Source organism: Panthera leo, chromosome F2 (assembly GCF_018350215.1).
Source record: "Panthera leo isolate Ple1 chromosome F2, P.leo_Ple1_pat1.1, whole genome shotgun sequence".
Lineage (NCBI taxonomy): Eukaryota > Metazoa > Chordata > Mammalia > Carnivora > Felidae > Panthera > Panthera leo.
In genome coordinates, this window is record NC_056695.1 from 22,171,979 (window position 1) to 22,190,195 (window position 18,217).

The 18,217-nt window shown below is 36.6% G+C and overlaps 1 protein-coding gene across 1 annotated transcript in view; it reads right to left on the reverse strand.

The window, feature by feature from the left end:
• TRPA1 (transient receptor potential cation channel subfamily A member 1) overlaps positions 1–18,217 on the reverse strand; it is a 55,347-nt gene that overhangs the window by 25,571 nt on the left and 11,559 nt on the right. Inside the window, exons 4-14 of the mRNA XM_042924314.1 lie at positions 15,459–15,566; positions 12,215–12,323; positions 11,885–12,030; positions 11,335–11,471; positions 8,521–8,569; positions 6,704–6,803; positions 5,957–6,057; positions 4,282–4,451; positions 4,030–4,194; positions 2,447–2,561; positions 1,329–1,495 (exon numbers count right to left, since the gene is read on the reverse strand). Coding sequence (XP_042780248.1) covers positions 1,329–1,495; positions 2,447–2,561; positions 4,030–4,194; positions 4,282–4,451; positions 5,957–6,057; positions 6,704–6,803; positions 8,521–8,569; positions 11,335–11,471; positions 11,885–12,030; positions 12,215–12,323; positions 15,459–15,566 — 1,367 coding nt within the window. The remainder of the gene's footprint in view (positions 1–1,328; positions 1,496–2,446; positions 2,562–4,029; positions 4,195–4,281; positions 4,452–5,956; positions 6,058–6,703; positions 6,804–8,520; positions 8,570–11,334; positions 11,472–11,884; positions 12,031–12,214; positions 12,324–15,458; positions 15,567–18,217) is intronic.

Here is an 18,217-nt window from a genome sequence, read left to right on the forward strand (position 1 = left end):
TCCTTCTTAAAAAGGTAAGCTTTTACCTTCTTTTCTCCTGAAATCATGAAATAGTATGAGCTGGTCATGCTGAGTAGAGATACTCACATTCACATATATACAATAGCAACATAGTACTGAACATGATATATTTTAATTTTTTCTAATGTTTATTTATTTTTGAGAGAGAGAGAGAGAGAGACAGAGTGTGAGCAGGGAAGGGGCAGAGAAAGAGGGAGACACAGAATCTGAAGCAGGCTCAAACCCACGAGCTGTGAGATCATGATCTGAGCCCCCCAGGCGCGCCTGAACACGTGATATTTAATGGGTAATCCGTGTATATATATATCGTGTTGAATTAAACTACAAAATAACATGTGTCAAGTATGTTAATAAGCATTGATTCTGCCAGGAGATTACAGAGTCTGCTCTTTTCTTGCCTGCCATTTGTTTGGACACGATAAGAAGGTGCTTTTGATACCAAGGAGGAAATAAATCTCCAACAGGAAGTAAAGAAGAGACCATTTATCTCCAAGATCCTACCTATGTCATAGGAGACTACTTCCAAAAAGTACCAAACTTTCTGTTAACAGTATCAGTAAAATGAATCTAGAACATCTGCATAATCAGTGGCAAACTTCTGGTTGCACGCTTGCATTGGCTAGTGTTTCAAAGGTATAATCATTGGTGACGGGTGGGTCTTGAGATTGCCCATGCTTAAAAACACAGGCTTATCTGTCTCGAATATGAAATGGTTCACCTGTGTGTCCACAACTGGGTGATACGGGGCCCTTGAGCATATCTGTGATTATACAGAAAAGTTTATGTACAAAAACTAGGACAAACTACCCTCCAACTTTATCATTAGAACTCCTTAAAATATGGCATAAAAACCCACAACCACAAAAGGTTATGTGTTAAGGGAAATTCCAATCGATGGCCCTAGTAACAACCTGGATATACCCCTGAGAGGATTTTCACCAACATCCGGTTTTCACATTTGTATTGGCAAGAGAGTGTTGGCAGATTCAGGTTGAGCAGGGAAGAGTGTGCTAGACAATGACCATAGTGCCAGACACTACCCATGCCCGAACCCCATGAGTGTCACATGAGTGTTATGAAGGTGATCTATGCTCCCACGATTTAGAAATGGAAACCAAAAACCAGAGAGTTCAGTAACATGTCCGTTATTACCCAAAGAGTACATTAAAAACTTTATGTCAACAACTGATGTTTAAGAAATGTTGATTAACAGCTGAAACTTATTCTTTTTCTGTTTCCTTTCAGGTTATAAATCATCCCTCGTGCCAGAGGACACGAAATGACAGTGGGATAGGAAGAAAGCATACCTTTTGTTCTTGATGGTCGTAAGAACCACGTCCTTCCTCTTATTGTGAATTGCAACATGCAAAAAGGAGGCCTGCTGCTTGTTCAGGACGATGTCAGCATCATAACTCAAAAGAAGTGCGACAGCTTTGGCATGGCCTTCCCTTGCAGCCAAGTGCAGTGCAGTGTTCTTTCAGAGAGAACAGGACACAGAAAATCCAGTGACAATGGCTAGTCATCCTTTGGCTATCATACTGCTTTCATCTTTGAACTGCTTAAAATAAATTATTGACAAACCCAACTATTTAATACCAAAATACGTAAAATTTAAAACCAATGCTCAGAGTCAAGCATCAAATAAGGAGTTTCTAGTTCACACACGGGGTGTGTGTGTGTGTGTGTGTGTGTGTGTGTGTGTGTGTGTGTATGTGCGTGCGTGTGTGTGTGTGCATGCGCACAAGCAATTCCAAGTGGTTTGTTTTGTTTTTATATTGGGATGATTCCGCAAGGACAAATGACAGACTTTCAGAGTAAAGATGTTGGAGTGAACACAGAATACTTCTAAGAGGTTTCTTGTCTTAGTAGAGCAATGATTTCCAGATGTTGGCTTTTTGTAGTCTGGTCAAATTTTTTAAAAATCAGGAATTGCTCTAAGGTTGCCAATCTTTAATTTGACACATAAAGACATCTTAAAAAGCAATAACAACCTTCTACCTCTATCATTTCATGAAAGAATGTGAATTTTAATACTCTCCATAAAAAGAGGAAGTATATTACAGCAGAATAAAGGATAGTCTTTCAAATCAAATACACTTAGCTATATTAAAACATACCCCGGACCTCTTCATTTTTCTCAGTTCACCAGGGAGTACTGAAAATTTTTTCATCAATCTATGTGGGCCTGTGGACTCTCTGCGAGACTCAAGAGGTGTCCTCAACATGCACCCACCTGTTGGCATTCTCCTTATTCTGTTCCCCTCTTACTCATTCCTCACTTAGCGTCTGCAGAGTAAGAACCCAATAAAAGACTATGAATGCAGCAAGGAAGGAAATAAAATGGCTGGAAAGGACGCTTTCATGCAATTTTGGAAGTTTCTTCAATGCCAAGACTTTGGATAGGTATGGAGAACACAGTACATACCCCTTCTTCATCTAGCTGATCTGTGCACTTCATGTTAGTGTCAAGAATGACCTTCATGGTCTGAGTGTACCCGCCCAAGGAAGCATGATGCAAAGCAGTCCAGCCACTGTGGTCACTGTTAAGAGTTAAGAAAGGACTGTTCATTCACTTCTCAGATGAATCCTGGGAAGGAATGCCACCCATTTGAAAGGTGAGTCTGATGAGTACAAAAAATAAATGCATATCTGAGTTCTAGCAACTAAATATGTATTACATATTTCTAAAAATGAGCTAATTTCAAGACTAATGGTCTTAAGTAATCTTCCAATAATGTGATTCACACATATTTTTTAATTTAGTAGATTAACATATAAAAGTATATAAACACATCAAACATCTGTGGGTGGGTAAAACTTGAAAAAACATATTTTTCAAGACTATAATGTACTTATACACACTATTTTAAATCTTGTTTTATTCTTTCGTTGAATATTGTATCAAAACTTTTCCATGATGGTGTTTATTAGTCTTCATGGCCACTAATTGCTGCTGCTGCTAATAATATTTTACAATACATGGCCTTAAGATGCTTAGCTTAATGCTACTTCTGTTTCTAAGACTTCAGGACTGAAAAGATCATTCCTCCAGTGCTCTCAAAGACGCTTATTAATCCCTTTAGAAAACATCCTTTCTCTCACAGAAATTCAAGATGTAAATACAATGAAGCCTTGTCATCCTTCCAAATTACAGATGGAAAAAAAAAAAAAGTATGAGATCCTGACACAACTTAATTTCAGCGCTAGTGAGCACCTATTTTAGGTTGCAAGGGCCACCTCGCCATTTCAATTGTGAGGCACTTAAGCAACAAGTGTTTGGCCTGGATCCATTTGGGGTCCCCCATGCATGTCCGCTGAAGGCAGAAAGGAACTGAGCAGAGCATTCACTTCTCAGCTGCAGCCCTACTTTGCAGGACTGGTGCTCTGATACAGAAGTGTGTTTTTGAACATTAGCCTAATGAGCTCTTTGTTTCCACATTGGTAAAATTAAAAGATAGCTCACCACACTTCTATAAAACTTGGCTTTTTACAAAGATGTCATTTAATTACGCTATCTTCTAATTATGTTTAATTATTTTTAATTTGTTTTTGCTCCTTGTGTTAGACTTAAGTATAACGAAATTCAGGAATTCTTCATGTTTCGTGTTGTAGCATAAAGAGAGATCTTCACGTCCATCGTTCATCAGACAGAATGAAAAAGTCTTTGAATTTGTATGGGGTGTGTGTGTACATGTATCTGCATAAAAGGATAGTAGCATGACAAAGCAAAATATGAAGAATTGTGTCTCAAGCTACTTTGCACCAAGCCACTTATTCTGTGAACTCAAATGAAGTCTTCAAATCTATAAACCTTGATGTCACTGTCAATTAGAAATAAAACTGATGTCCTGTTCAACATATGAAAAGTCATGTAGGTTCTGAGAATTAAATAAGATGGACAAAAGCACTTAGTGAGAAAGTTAGATATCATAATTCAGAATAAAATAGAAAAACAGCCAAAAAATGGCTAATAAAAAATACATAAATATTCTGGTCACATATCCTTACCTGAGAAATAATGCACCTTTTTTCAGAAGAAGTTGAACTACCTTATCATGCCCATTTTTTGCAGCCAGGTGCAAAGGCGTCATTCCATGGAGGTCACCTTCATTCAAAAGCCTCGTGTCATTCATATCTTGCAGAAGCCTCTGACAGGTGTTGATACGCCCGTAACTTGAAAAAATTAGGTTTCATATTTTCAAAGCAAATATTAAACAGAAAGAAGGCACGCTCACAGGGTCAAGGTAAATGGACCCTTACCTGGCTGCAAAATGTAAGGGTGATTTCTTATCTTTGCTTTTGGAATGAATGGACACATTAAAGTCAAGGAGGTTATCTACAGAGACAGGAATCCCGTGTCTACATGCATAATGTAGAGGAGTACACCCATCATCATCTTCATCCATTACCAGCTTTTTAATATGTTGCATCTATGGAAAAAATTAATATTCTAAATATAACTGTTCTCAAGCTCATGTAGTGTTTTTCAAACTATCCTGTAGGACAGAATTTTCCAATGGTCAATATGTACACCTTGAGGGCAAAAATATAAATAACTCAAAGGTACTAGAGTAAAATTAATTTGGATGATGGTGCATGCTCTGTCTCCCTGAAACGTAGACTTCCATATTAAAGGTTATGCAAAGTCCTAAGAATAAGATGTGTACTTAACTTATTCAATCCAGCATTGCTACAGGCCACCCTCTTCAGCCCTCCTTTCACTTTTTTGTCCCAAATAACACTTAAGAACTTAATGCTAATGTGTCCCATTAGACAAAAGGAAGGAGATGTTAAAAATTAGGTTTACTTTATTTTTATATGAATATTAAATTAAAAAATGAATGGAAAATGAGCACTTAGTCCAATCAATAAACATTTTTACTTTTAAACATGCAACTACACGGATTTTTATTCTCAATTAAAGACTTTGACAATGTTAAAAATCTATTATAAAAATATGGTGAACTTCAGATACACCTAATAGTCACTTGATAAGTATTAGCTGGTGAATATAAATACAGAGATAATGTTTCAACCTGTCAAGTGAAATATGTTGAATAGTTTGTTTGTTTTTTTAATGCTTATTCATTTATTTTGAGAGAGAGAGAGATTGCATGCAAGCATGAGCGGGGAAAGGAGAGAGAGAGAGAGAGAGAAAGAGAGAGAGAGAGGCGCGGGTGGGGGGGAGAGGGAGGGAGAGAGGGAGAGAAGAATCCTAAGCAGGCTTCGCACTGTCAGTGCAGAGCCCCAGGCAGGGCTGGATTCCAAAAACCGTGAGATCATCATCTGAACCAAAGTCAAGAGTCAGATGCTTAACTGACTGAGCCACCGAAGCACCCCAAATAGTTTTTCTTAATTGATGATTAAGTATTATGAATTCACTCCCATACTTGGCTTTTCCACTGATATGTAATTTGTAATAGTTAAAATACTGATGGAAAGCTAAATTATAGATGGGGATATAGAGAGGGCACCTGGGTGGCTCAGTCAGTTAAGCGTTCAAATCTTGACTTTGGCCCAGGGCGTGATCTCACGGTTTGTGGGTTAGAGCCCCACATCTGGACTCCATGCTGACGATGAAGAGCCTGCTTGGGATCCTCTCTCTCTTCCTCTCTCTTGCCCCTTCCATGGATGCTCTTTCTCTCAAAATAAATAATAAACTTAAGAAAAAATAGATGGGACATATAGGAAACCTCTCTAACTTGAAAATTTCAACCCCAATGAAATTTATTATCATAATCATCACCATCATGTTGTAAATATTAAAATATGGAATTTTTACTTTAAAATAATTTTTAAATTCCAAAATGAGACTTCATAATAATAAAAACCATAAGCAAAATCATTTTACCTAACTCAGTTTATGGACATCCACATATATATCTTTTACCTGAACCCAACTTGCTTTATGTAAATCCACATATATATCCATTACCTGCATAAACTCAGGTCGCAGATTTTTTAATCCATGAGGCTGCTGTACAGTCAAATGCAAAAAATTACGTCCAAGATGATCTTTTACGTCTACATGGGCACCTATAAAAACATAATATAACTTCTACTCATTTATTTAAAGGATGACCTATGGTTGATTTTCAGTTTAAGAAAATCAAAGATTTTTTACTTAAAACTTTGTCAACCATTAGCTTACAGGAAACTTTATTTATAAAAGAAAACTGTATTTAAAATGGATTTACCTTACTGTGTATGTGTGTATGTGTGTGTGGGGGGGGTTGAGAATCTATGATTTGTTGCATTAATTAATGTAGGAGATCTCACCTTTTTAAAGCATAAAATATAAAGATGGAGAGATTAGATATCAAGAAAAAAAGGGACAGTAGTTATCTTCTTTGTTATCTTTACATCAGGTAGTACCTATAATGGAGACAGTTGCAGTACCTACATCACAGGATTAATCATTGAGAGAATGTAGATAAAATGTTCAGCAGCATGCACACAACATAAAACTTGTTTTATAAATGTCATCTATTATTGTTCGAAATTATCTTTTTAAGGATCACTCCCTTACTGAACTTACAATTTTTCTAGACAGGGCAAGTGTTCTATTTATCTCTGTATTCACAGCACCTGGCCCAATGCCTGGCACATGATAAGTGGTTAATAAATGTTTAATATCAAATTAAGTAGTAGTTGTAAAGCTTGGCCTGGTCCCTCATGGTACCTTTAGACAGTAGCAAATTTACAATATTCCAAGATGCAGAAGCAGTTGCTAATATAAGTGGAGAACGTCCTTCCGAATCAGTGCTATTGATATCTGCTCCCTAAAATAAAGAGTTTATGAACAAATTAGCTTACAAACTGCAATCTGTAAATAATGTTAATTCATTGAAATAAAGTGTCCATATATGGCTAGCATTCAAATGTATGACTATATAACTACTTGAAATCTCCCTAGAATTCATATGTTGTAGCATCAGAAATCAAGGCATTCTTTTATAATTTCAACAACAAATTATCCTCACGTGTTAACCTTTTGACTGACATCTGGTGACAGATCAATGTTATTACCGAAATCATAAAACTAAAATCCTCTGACCTATACCAATAGTTTAGTTCTCAATGTAAGAAAACATTTTTAAATATCCATGATAGGGGCGCCTGGGTGGGTCAGTCAGTTAAGTGTCCGACTTTGGCTCAGGTAACCATCTCACGGTTGGTGGGTTCCAAGCCCCACATCCAACTCTGTACTGACAGCTGGGAGCCTAGAGCCTGCTTGGGATTCTGTGTCTCCTTCTCTCTCTGGCCCTCCCTCACTCACACTCTCTCAAAAAGAAACATTAAAAATTTTTTTTTGAATATCCATGATAAAAAATCATCCATATTTATTGCATATAGGATTTTTAAAACATTCACAAGAAATAGTTCACTTAAAAAAATCTACTTCATCTAAAATAGATGAACTTAAATAACTGAAGTAATTCAGATCCTAAAGTAAAATTTTAGTCAAATATCTGATAAAATGTATACTTAAAAATCATATCGTACAGATAGATTTTAAATTAATAAGTCAATATTTAACATTATGTGTTACGGTTATAATATTTTGCAGGACCAGAAACAAAAGCTTAAAAAAAATTCATGGGAAGAATTCTGTCTCTTGGGCAGGGATAAAATAGCTTAAACTCCGACTCTGGATATTTCCCTGTTCTTTGGGGACCAATAAATACAGATGATGACAGCACCAGTACCCCCTTTGAAAGCCTGATATTGGTTAGTGAGCTCCTGCCACAGTTCTCTTGCCAGGCAAAGACACAGCTGTGTTCGCAGAAAACCACGCATGACAAAACTATGGCATATAATGAATCTTTCCAGGATTCCTCTATGTAAATATCACAATTTCAATAGTTGCTATTGACAACAAATGCCTGAGGAACATGACAAATGGAACTACATTCATTGCTGATATGGTGGGGCTTAAATACATACATCATATAGTCATCTGTGTAAATGACTTGTTAAAATTTAACTCGAAAGTCAACTGAGTACACCTCTTAGAATGAAAAAGATTGTGTGCTTTCAGTTGTAACAAACTCTGGACAGTATTTTTCTCAGTTTCCATCGTTGGAAAGACGGCGCTGAGGCAGCCGGGGTGGAAGCTTAAGGAGAATGTGGAAGGTGACGTGTACTGCCTGTCCTGTGTCCCTCTCCAAGCTGCTTGTGCATGAAGAGTCAGCAGAGCTGTGAAGCCTAACACTCCTCGAGGACTGCTTCACAGAACTGTCCTTGCTATGTACCCACCAACTCCCAACACTAAAAACACGGGTACAGTTTCTGCCCAACTTGGTGGTAATGAAGTCCGGCCATTATGGATTCGTATACAACATACTCTATTTGTAAATGTGTCAGTCATCTTTTTGTAAACTTTTTTTTGCTGATAAGTAACAAAATTTGGCTTACTTTTGAAAATCCATTAGGTAATTATATGATTTTCTAACTGTAAATAGTAATAAAACAAAAAACTGTCTATAGAATAGTTACCACTGAAATTAAGTAGTCTGCCAGTTCATGGTGATCAAATAATGAGGCTCTGCAAAAAAGAATGATAAGCATATTAAAGTACTACTGATATAAATATATAAAATAAAGCTATACTATACTCAAAAAGTTTATTTACATTATCACTTAACAACATAATAAAATGCTAGAAAATCAATAGCCTTTCAAAATTTATAATTGATTGTGATTTAGGGTAATATTTTCAAAGTAATAGTAATCGAGAAAGTTCAAACACATCACAACATTTTCTTCCTCATCTTTTAGTAAAGTGGTTATGTCCTCATCAAATCATCTTGAACATGTGAAGTGAGTAGTAACATCTGTCCTAAGAGCTTAAAGTAAACGACAAAAGAACAGGCTGCTATCACTGTGATCATGGGGGAAAAAACAGTTGCATGCAAGGTGCACCTACAATTCACCTGCAATATTCAAAATGCCCTCTCTTCACCAAAGTTAACAAAGCATTAGCTTTCCTAAGGTTTTATGAAGCCAAAAACAAATTATGGGGAGAGTTGAAGTCATTGTGGCATTATGTCATAGCCAGTCACAAAATGACATTTATAAAGCAAACCAAAGTTTTCAATCTAAAGTAAAGTGCCTCCATAGCAAATGTTAATGCTAATAATTGAAAGCTTATGTTTCGTATGAAAATATAATTTCTTTGTCCCTATTTAAGATTATCTCATCTGTTCTTAGCCTCATATATAAATTTCAGAATCAGTTTGTCAGTTTTCACCCCAAATTCACAAGAGGTTGTTTTATATTTAAATTACATTCAACCTGTTTAGTAATTGAAGGGAAATGAATAACATTATGAGCCCCATATGATTTGTTCTTGTACCCCCCCCCCTCCCCCCAGTCTAGAGCTTTGCTACTCAAAGTGTGGGCTGCAGACCAGCAGCACTGGCACCACCTGGGAGTTCATTAAAAATGCACATTCTCAGTAGATGTTATTAGCATTGCGGCTTGGAGAGGTAAATGATTTGCCAAATGTTACGTAGCCAGGTAGGGCTGGCACCCCATTCCCCTTACTCCAAAGCTTATTGTTTCAGCCAGAATAATGTACCGAGGTCTTTGCACTGTGGTAAAAAAAGAATTCTAGCCCAAAGAACAAACCTTCCTTTAAAGTTCAAGATAAACTCCAAATGTCACTGGCTATTAGAAGGATATTCCAGGATTCTAAATCAGTATTAGGTTAATTAGAATTGGGCTGAATTGGTCCAAGAAATCTACAGCCAATCCAAGGTGAGTATGTCCAACTAGAGTAGTCACCAGGCTAAAGACACTTATGGGTAAGGTGAATGGATTTTTTCCTTAAATAATTTCTTCTTATGCATACTTGTACATTAAAGCTGTGATCTAAATGCACACATTTTCACTATATCCAGATCATTGGGGTTCTAAATTGGATATAACCTGGAAATAGTTACAGAGTTTTAAAAAGTTCCTAAAACCATCGTGAAGAATCTGATGTAATCTGGGATATGAACTGGCAGGAGGACTTTATAAACTACCCCCATGATTCTAAGGGGCAGCAATTTGAGACTCTCCAGTGTGGACGTCAATCTATCTTTTGTTTTTGTTCTGATCAGCCATTTCATATCACCAGTCTTTTATTCCAAATGCCAATTTGTTTTTAATAATCTGTCATCTTAATCTACTTATTTTCACATAGTTGATTATTCCTTCCTTTAAATTTCTGAACATCTTAAATAGCCTTATTTTCAAATTATTTTCAGCTTGCTCTATTATTTCTATTTTCTTGGAAGCAAATTACCCTTTCGTTGATCTTGCTGTCCTCTATAAATTTTCCTCATTGCTATGAAATTTTACTTTGCAAACACATCCTAAGTGGGAGGTTCTTTCCATTCGCACATAGCTCATTGTGGCTGGTGCTCTTACTAGTGTGGACATTCATATCCACCTCCCTAGTTGAGAACTAGATCTTCTATTGGTAGCCAGAGTTTCTTTGTCCCTGAGGGATAGTGTAGATTTCCTGGTCCAGTTACCTATTGGGAATACTCAGCTCTTTCCTGCCATTCAGGGCTTCTGCATACTCACAGTGTGTGCGTGAGAGAGAGAGAGAGAGAGAGAGAGACAGAAAGAGAGAAAGGGAAGACTCATCTTGCCTACCTCTTTCACTCACACAGGAAGCATTTAATCCTTGTCTTCCAAAAGGAATTGAATTCAGTCCACACTGCCTGTTTCCTGTCCTACCATCTAGTAAGCCTACAGTTTCAGATGCTTTTTTTTTTCTGATGTGTATTTCTGTTAAGCCTCAAAAAAAAAAAAAAAAAAAAAAAAACCCACACACATTTATCTTGTTTGGTGCTTGGTGACCATTTCCTAAAACTGGATGCTTTGAAAACATTTGTAATTGTGAGGGTGAGTGGAAAGGGTAGTGGGGTGTGAAAAGTGGAACACCCCTATGTATCTGCTCCATTATCTCTAATAAACATGAGAAGACACATATGACGAAGTGAAACAGATTAGAAAAATGCTTGGAAAGGACATGTCTGTTGACCTCCTGCGCATACAGAGAATTCATCTTGAGCCTATTCCGCTGGCCTGAGAAATGATCCAGAACATGCCACTGGAAATTTTATTTTATGAAAATCTATTTAACGCTCTAATTTTAGAGGAACACAGAGATTCCAGCTGAAACACAGAATCTTTATGTTATTTTCTTCTGAACTATAGAATCTGTTACTATAAGCACTAACTTTTTCTGGCAGCGTACAATTTAATACATGAAGACTGAAAATGTGTACACACAATGATAGGTAGGAAACTTGCCTGTGAAGGAGTGTCTCCTGATTTCCATCCACTGCATTGACGATATCACTGCTACCAGAATAGGAAGATATCATCAATTTAACAATCTCAGTGGCTCCCTGGGTGGCAGCAAAGTGAAGGGGTGTGCACTTCCCATTCTGCAAAGAGGTTTAATACCAGAACCAATATTTAAGTCCAAATTTAAGGATATAACCTAAATTCAGCTCTGGGTTTTTTCTTCCCAAGTCAACAAAATCAAGCATCGATATAAGAATCATGGCTAGCAATTTTGTTTCCATGCAATCTGATAGCTCTTAACATCTCAGTATCTCTACCGTCATTATCAGTATCATTACCTGTACTGTATTTGCATTTGCAATTGTTTTGGGTAGCTCTTAAAATTCTTTGGCTAGGCTTAAATTTGGGATATTTTCTTGTTCTGCTTCTACATGAGCAGCAAAAAATAATACCTACTTCAATCTAAATTAAATGTAAAGGAGTTATAAAGCATTTTGGAATCTAATTTATGACAATTCTAAATAAAAGTAGCATGTAGAATATGAACAATTACTTCCATCAGATCCAACTGTGCGCCATTGTCCAAGCACATTTTAATCATTTCCAAGTCACCACTTTGAACCGCCATGTGGAGGGGACTAGCTTTTGCATTATTCACAAAGTTAATATGAGACTCTCTGCTATATCCATGTTCCTCACCTTTAGAAGAAAACAATTCAAGACAACAATTATTATAAATAAATAAGAGGAATTTTAGGGGAAAAAAGACATTTAGATTTATATAGAAGCAGGTGTATAAACTCTATTAAATATTTTTCAAATTAATAGCATCCACCAGAATAGGATTCTTTACAATATATAATGTACGAAAGCCTCTACTCACCAAACTTTAATATTATTTCCATGCATTTTTTGGCACCTGAGAATGCAGCCTGATGAATAGGGAAACATCCCCATTTATTTGCCTTACATGGCTTAGCTCCTTTATTTAACTGGAGTCAAAGAAAAAAGTCAAAGGACACAAGTTAAACCTCAAATCACAAGGACAGACAAGAATTAAATGCCTCTCCCAGACCATTTCATTATTCTCGGCAACACTACATAGAAAAGCTTCATAGACTATGAAATTTAGGCACGAAAGTAATTTTGGAAGTAGGCTAGGATAATGAACTAGAGACATTTTATATTTCCAAAGATGAAGTAACAATGTGGACATAAACATAATCAATCCTTACACTCCAAACTAAAGTCAACACATTTTTCAATGGAATTAATGAAATGTTTAAAACATTACCATGACTTCTTTACCCATGCTCAATTCTTTATGTTAATCACGTGATAATATTTCCCAGATTCTTTCCTCTCACTTATGTAAAATTTATAAGTGGTAAGACCAGCACTCTTGTTAAACTATGAAAATCAAGTATTTTCATTAATGGAAATACTCTGCTAAAAGGACAATAGAAGAACCGAATCTAATGTTATCTTGATCTGAGTCCATCATTTTCAACTATCATTTTTTAATACATCAATGAACTTCAGTTTTAAGTGCCTTTTATTTTCACAAAAGTAAAGAATTTGAAAAAGCAGAATAGTGTGATGAGGCTAATATTACCTGGAAACTCACCTTTGAGGGACAGTGTTGGTTTACGTTGTAGGAGACATTTGTCTTATTTCTTTGCAAAAGTAATTACGTGTATACTGTGTAATCACACTGCTTAAAAAGATTTTACTTAATGACATTCTTTAAAACTATGATTTTATTAAGTACATATTCCATTTTTGGATACACAAAAGTTTATACAATAAAATCTCTATTATTAAACTTTTTTTCTCAGTTTTCTCCAATATATATCTATAGATAGATCGATAGATATACATAGATATGTATCTATATCGATATGTATATATGTATGTAATACTAGCATTAAAATCAGTAATAGCTTTAATTATATCCTTGGAATGTATTCCAAGAGTTGGAATTGGTAAATCAAAAATATTCATACTCACAGTGAATGAAATTCTCTGATTCATTAAAATTTCTCTAACCCTGAACATCAATAAGGTTGTTTCGTCCTTCCAATTTAGGAAACGAAAAAATGATCTCATTGTTTTAATGGGTTTCTTTTTCATTATTAGGGAAATTAAACTTCATGTGTCCCTTGCCAATATTCTGTAGAGCACTCTCTTTTCCTCACAAATTTGTAAGAATACCTTATAGACAAATGTTTATCCATTTAAAAATAAACAAATGGATGTAATTACACACTTGGTCTGGTTCAGCTCAACTGATGTGCTATCATCCGATACTGAACTATCTGTACGTTCCCTGGATAAGGCCAACATGGTACTATGTGTTACTCTTAACTATTTCAATCAATTTGCTAGTGTTTTTAAGATTTTGCATCTATGGGGGTGCCTGGGTGGCGCAGTCGGTTAAGCGTCCGACTTCAGCCAGGTCACGATCTCGCGGTCCGGTCCGTGAGTTCGAGCCCCGCGTCAGGCTCTGGGCTGATGGCTCGGAGCCTGGAGCCTGTTTCCGATTCTGTGTCTCCCTCTCTCTCTGCCCCTCCCCCGTTCATGCTCTGTCTCTCTCTGTCCCAAAAATAAATAAAAAACGTTGAAAAAAAATTAAAAAAAAAAAAAAGATTTTGCATTTATGTTTATTTACAGGTAAAACTGGTCTCTTTCTTTTGAGGAAAACTGTCAAATTTTGGAATTATTATTACTTTTGCTTCTTAAAATTAATCTGGAGGTTTTCACTCTTCTCCAGTGATATAAAACAGTTACTTGAAATGGAAACTTTTCCCTGAAAGTTTGAAAGAACTTGTAAAATCTACAAAAGCTTATAAATTAGTTGGCTCCAGAGCTTAATAATGCATTTTTAAAACTTTTTTATAGTTCTCTACAGGTCTTTAATTTTTAAATTAATTTCTAAATTTCAATTCCTTTCAGCTACTCATCCATTTTCAGGATAGGATTATGCACAGTGATCTTTTATCATCTTAAAATTCTCCATCATATCCAAATAAAGTCCTCTGTTATTTGCATTTTATCTTTTTCTGTTTTATTCAGACTTGCCAAAAACAGCTCTATTTTATCATCATTTTCAAAGAAACAACTCGACTTATCATATAATGATAATGATATAATGATAATGGCTTTTTCCCAAAAGCCATTAATTTTTGTTCTCAACTTTATTCCTTTATTACAGTTTTGTTTTATTTGGGGCTCTTTTTCTAAATTCTTGGCTTGAGTGTTAACTTATTTTTATTCTCTTTTTGGTCCAATCATGACATCTTATAGGAATATGTATTTTTTTTCTCCAAAACATCTAACACATTAGAACATATTTGTAAATTTAAATATTCAGAAAGCTATTCTAAAATTATTTTTATTGTTTTCCTACTCTCTGGGATAGTGAAGAAAAAAAATCAAGTGGTAAAAATATATAACCTGGCCTGAATAACATACAAGTGATTAAGGGATAGTTGAAAGAAAGCTATTTTCTGGAATTCTAATACCACACTCAGAAGGGACACGACGTAGTCAGTCATTTAGATGGGCATCTCCAGAGTTTCTGTGGATCACATCAGAAAATCTCACCAGGAAGAAAGGGCTGGCTCTTGTTTTAGGGCTGTGGTTAAGGACCTTGGTCATTATGCCATGCAGGGCTCCCTTTCTGAGAATCTTCTAGTCCTGCGAACATGAATGGCTTCTCTTGGTTTATATTTCATGAGCCCAACAGTAAGTTTGTAGTTGACTATGTTTCTCTCTCCCTAGACCATTCAGAAGCTCAGATCCACTTTTACTAGCACACAACCCACTATGCTTTGTATTTTGTAGTCTCGCCTGACCACCAGCTTCATATTCATTTCTGCTGTCCATACTTTCTTTTCACTTGTATTTTCCTTATTGTTTTCCTGTTAGCCTTCTGTAAGCGATTTCAGATGGACTTAAGATTTAAGGGGTGTGTATAACTACAAAAACATGGAGAACTTTTTTTCTGACATTTTCTGCATTTTATATTTTGCTAAGAAGAGAAGCTGAGAGCTGTTATAAATGCCGATGACTCATGCTATCCTAATGGAAAGAAAGAAGATGGGGACAGGGGTTAAAACACAAACCAAGATTTGCAGTGCTTCACTATTATCTTTGGCGCATGCGATTATCACAGCTGTGTTTCCATTTTCTCCTTCCAAATTAATATTAGTGTTGTTGTGCTCAGTCAAGACCTACACAAAAGAGGGGAATAACGGTCAGAAAGTTAGCTTTCAAGTTTCCAAACACGGTACTTGTCTTCCATTAGATTATAAGCACCTGCATGCTAGGGACCATGTCCTTATTCATCTTTTTTTCATCTTTCTCCCACAGAATCTGGCACAACATAGTTGGTACTACGTAAGTTTCTCAAAAAGATGAAATAATGGTGATTTCTATATCACATCGATTTAGGCAATATGGAGTTGTGAAACTGGAAATAGAATACGAATTATGGATGCTAGTAAACATAGCTCACTTAATACTTTTCACTTGTATTAAATGAACTATGTTGACTAATATCTTCAAGAAAATAAATCTGTGGAACCATCTGGAATATGTGAGTGTGGAGCGGAAAGGGAAGGGAAGAAGAAGAGGGAGAGTGAAAGCGAGGCAGGGAGGGAGAGGAAAGGCCGCTTTCTCCTCTCTAGCCATTTTTCTTGTACCTCTGTTCCAAGTATTGTGGGAAATGTCAATTAAAACTCCATTCTCTTCAGCATAGAAAAGAGAGTTCACATAATGCTGGTATGGGTTAACTCAATTCATTCAAACTTAGTCTGGAACAGAAATTTATTGTAGGATGTAATAAATTAGCATTCCTGATAAAATGGTTAAGCAATTTTTCTGATGGAACTTAATGACCTGTTGCCCCCTCACCTGGCTGACTTCTAGCTGATTATTGGCCAAGAATCTATAGATCTTTAACCAGTCTTCATTTTATATTAAATTTATCAATAATTATCTCATATAAACGACTCTCCCAAGACAGAAATCTTTGAGCTGGCCTCCTAGAGGTCTTTTCTCTCATGGTGAGACTATAATAAAACTATAATATGTGCTTACAATTAAATTGCTTAAGAAGAATTTATTAAATAAGCTGTTTGCTAGAAACCTTGACTTAAAAAAAATCACACAGAATTCCTTGTTAATAGAACGTGTCCTGATCAGCAAATGAATTAGGCTTCCTAATTAACTCTGCTCATAAACCAAAATTAAATTGAGATTTTAGTACATAAGAACACGTAGAAAATTATTGACAGATGAAAGAAAATGAGAGCACAAGTTCAGTCTGAACCTCAGGCACTTTCACATTCTGTTCTCAACAAACACTAGATTCTCATGCAAAGTAACCTACCAAGTCTATAAGATTTTTCTCTTTGCCCTCTTAGAATCAGAGACCATAGATTTATGGCACTTATTAGGGTGTTATTGCTTACTACTATAAGCACAGTTTTTCATAAAGCTGTGTAAAATTCTATGTGGCAGAGGTCCCAGAGAGAGCAAATAAACTGTATCCACTTCAGATTCACTCAAGACCAGGCAAGTCTGGAGGTTTGCAGGTGAGGCCTCCAGAGGTCCCTTTGATAAAAATCCAGGAAGCCTCATGGGAGGCTCAAACCACTGGATACTTAAGGGTTGAGCCCTAAGGACAAAGGCCAGACTACCTGCTAACCCCCAGGCCAACGCGTCCCAGGGAACACTAAACACACCACTGGTGTCTGCACAAGAACCCGAGGTGACATGTGAATAACAACTTTTTACTTTACAACCATCTAGGCAGTGGTGGAAGGCCTGGGGGAAGGCTAGCCAAGGAGACAATGGAGAAGCATTCTACATTACGGCTGGTGGGGTACAAGCCGGACCCAGGGGCGCAACTGGGAAGGGTAACCCCAGAAGCTTGTTTGTAAGCACATAAACACACCAAAATTCCTCCTCCTTCCATTCTCTTCATCTCCGGTTCAGTAAAGGGGTTTGGAGACACTTTTTGATGAAGTTATTATGACTGGTAAGACCAAGCAAAGGAGAGACCATTAATTTCAATTCTCTTATAACCCAGGTTTTTTCTTGTTCTTGTGTCACCAGGAAATTCTGTTACATACACCATCTAGTTTATAAATCAGTTATGGGCTTATTTCTAAACTCTATTTTGTATTTCTATGTGATACCTTTCTGTATCTGAAGATTTCTAATATCTAATTAACAGCCTTTCAACTGTTACCTGCCTTTGAATTCCCAAATCAAACTTTCAGAGTCAAGATTAATTGAGTACTTGGGCACTTGCTTCTGAAAAGAGCCTTCAGAGGAAGCACAAGAGTTCCTTGAGGAAATATGTGGCCTCTCTGGGTGGGGAGGGGAATCCCCACAGTCACTAGTTTCCAATGCAAATGGTAGAGAAGGAGCATTTGGCTCACAAATAATGCAGACAATTAAAAAACAGTTTACTGCCAAAGGCCTTTTCAATAACCTCTTCAAGGGGCTGTCCTGACCCATCTTCTTAGGTGCTGATACCTAAGTTCCTCCATTCTCCTTCGGGCAAAATGCCCATTCACTCATTCATTCACTTATTCAAGAGCCATCCTTTACCAGGTGAGAACTGGAGAGATTTATATTAGTTGCACACAGTCCCTCCTTCAAGGATAACCAGCCAGAGCAGGAGAAAACCAAATGAACATTTGATTACAACATCATGTGTTAAGTATTACGGTAGAGCTATATACAAGTTATAGTGGGAAAGCAGAACATAGGCTCCCCTCACACCCTCTATGCTTGGCCTCAAGAACCCAAGGACCCAAGAGGCTGAGAGAAAGGTGTTTGGGTTAAAAGGGGCATGGAGCTCAAGAACACC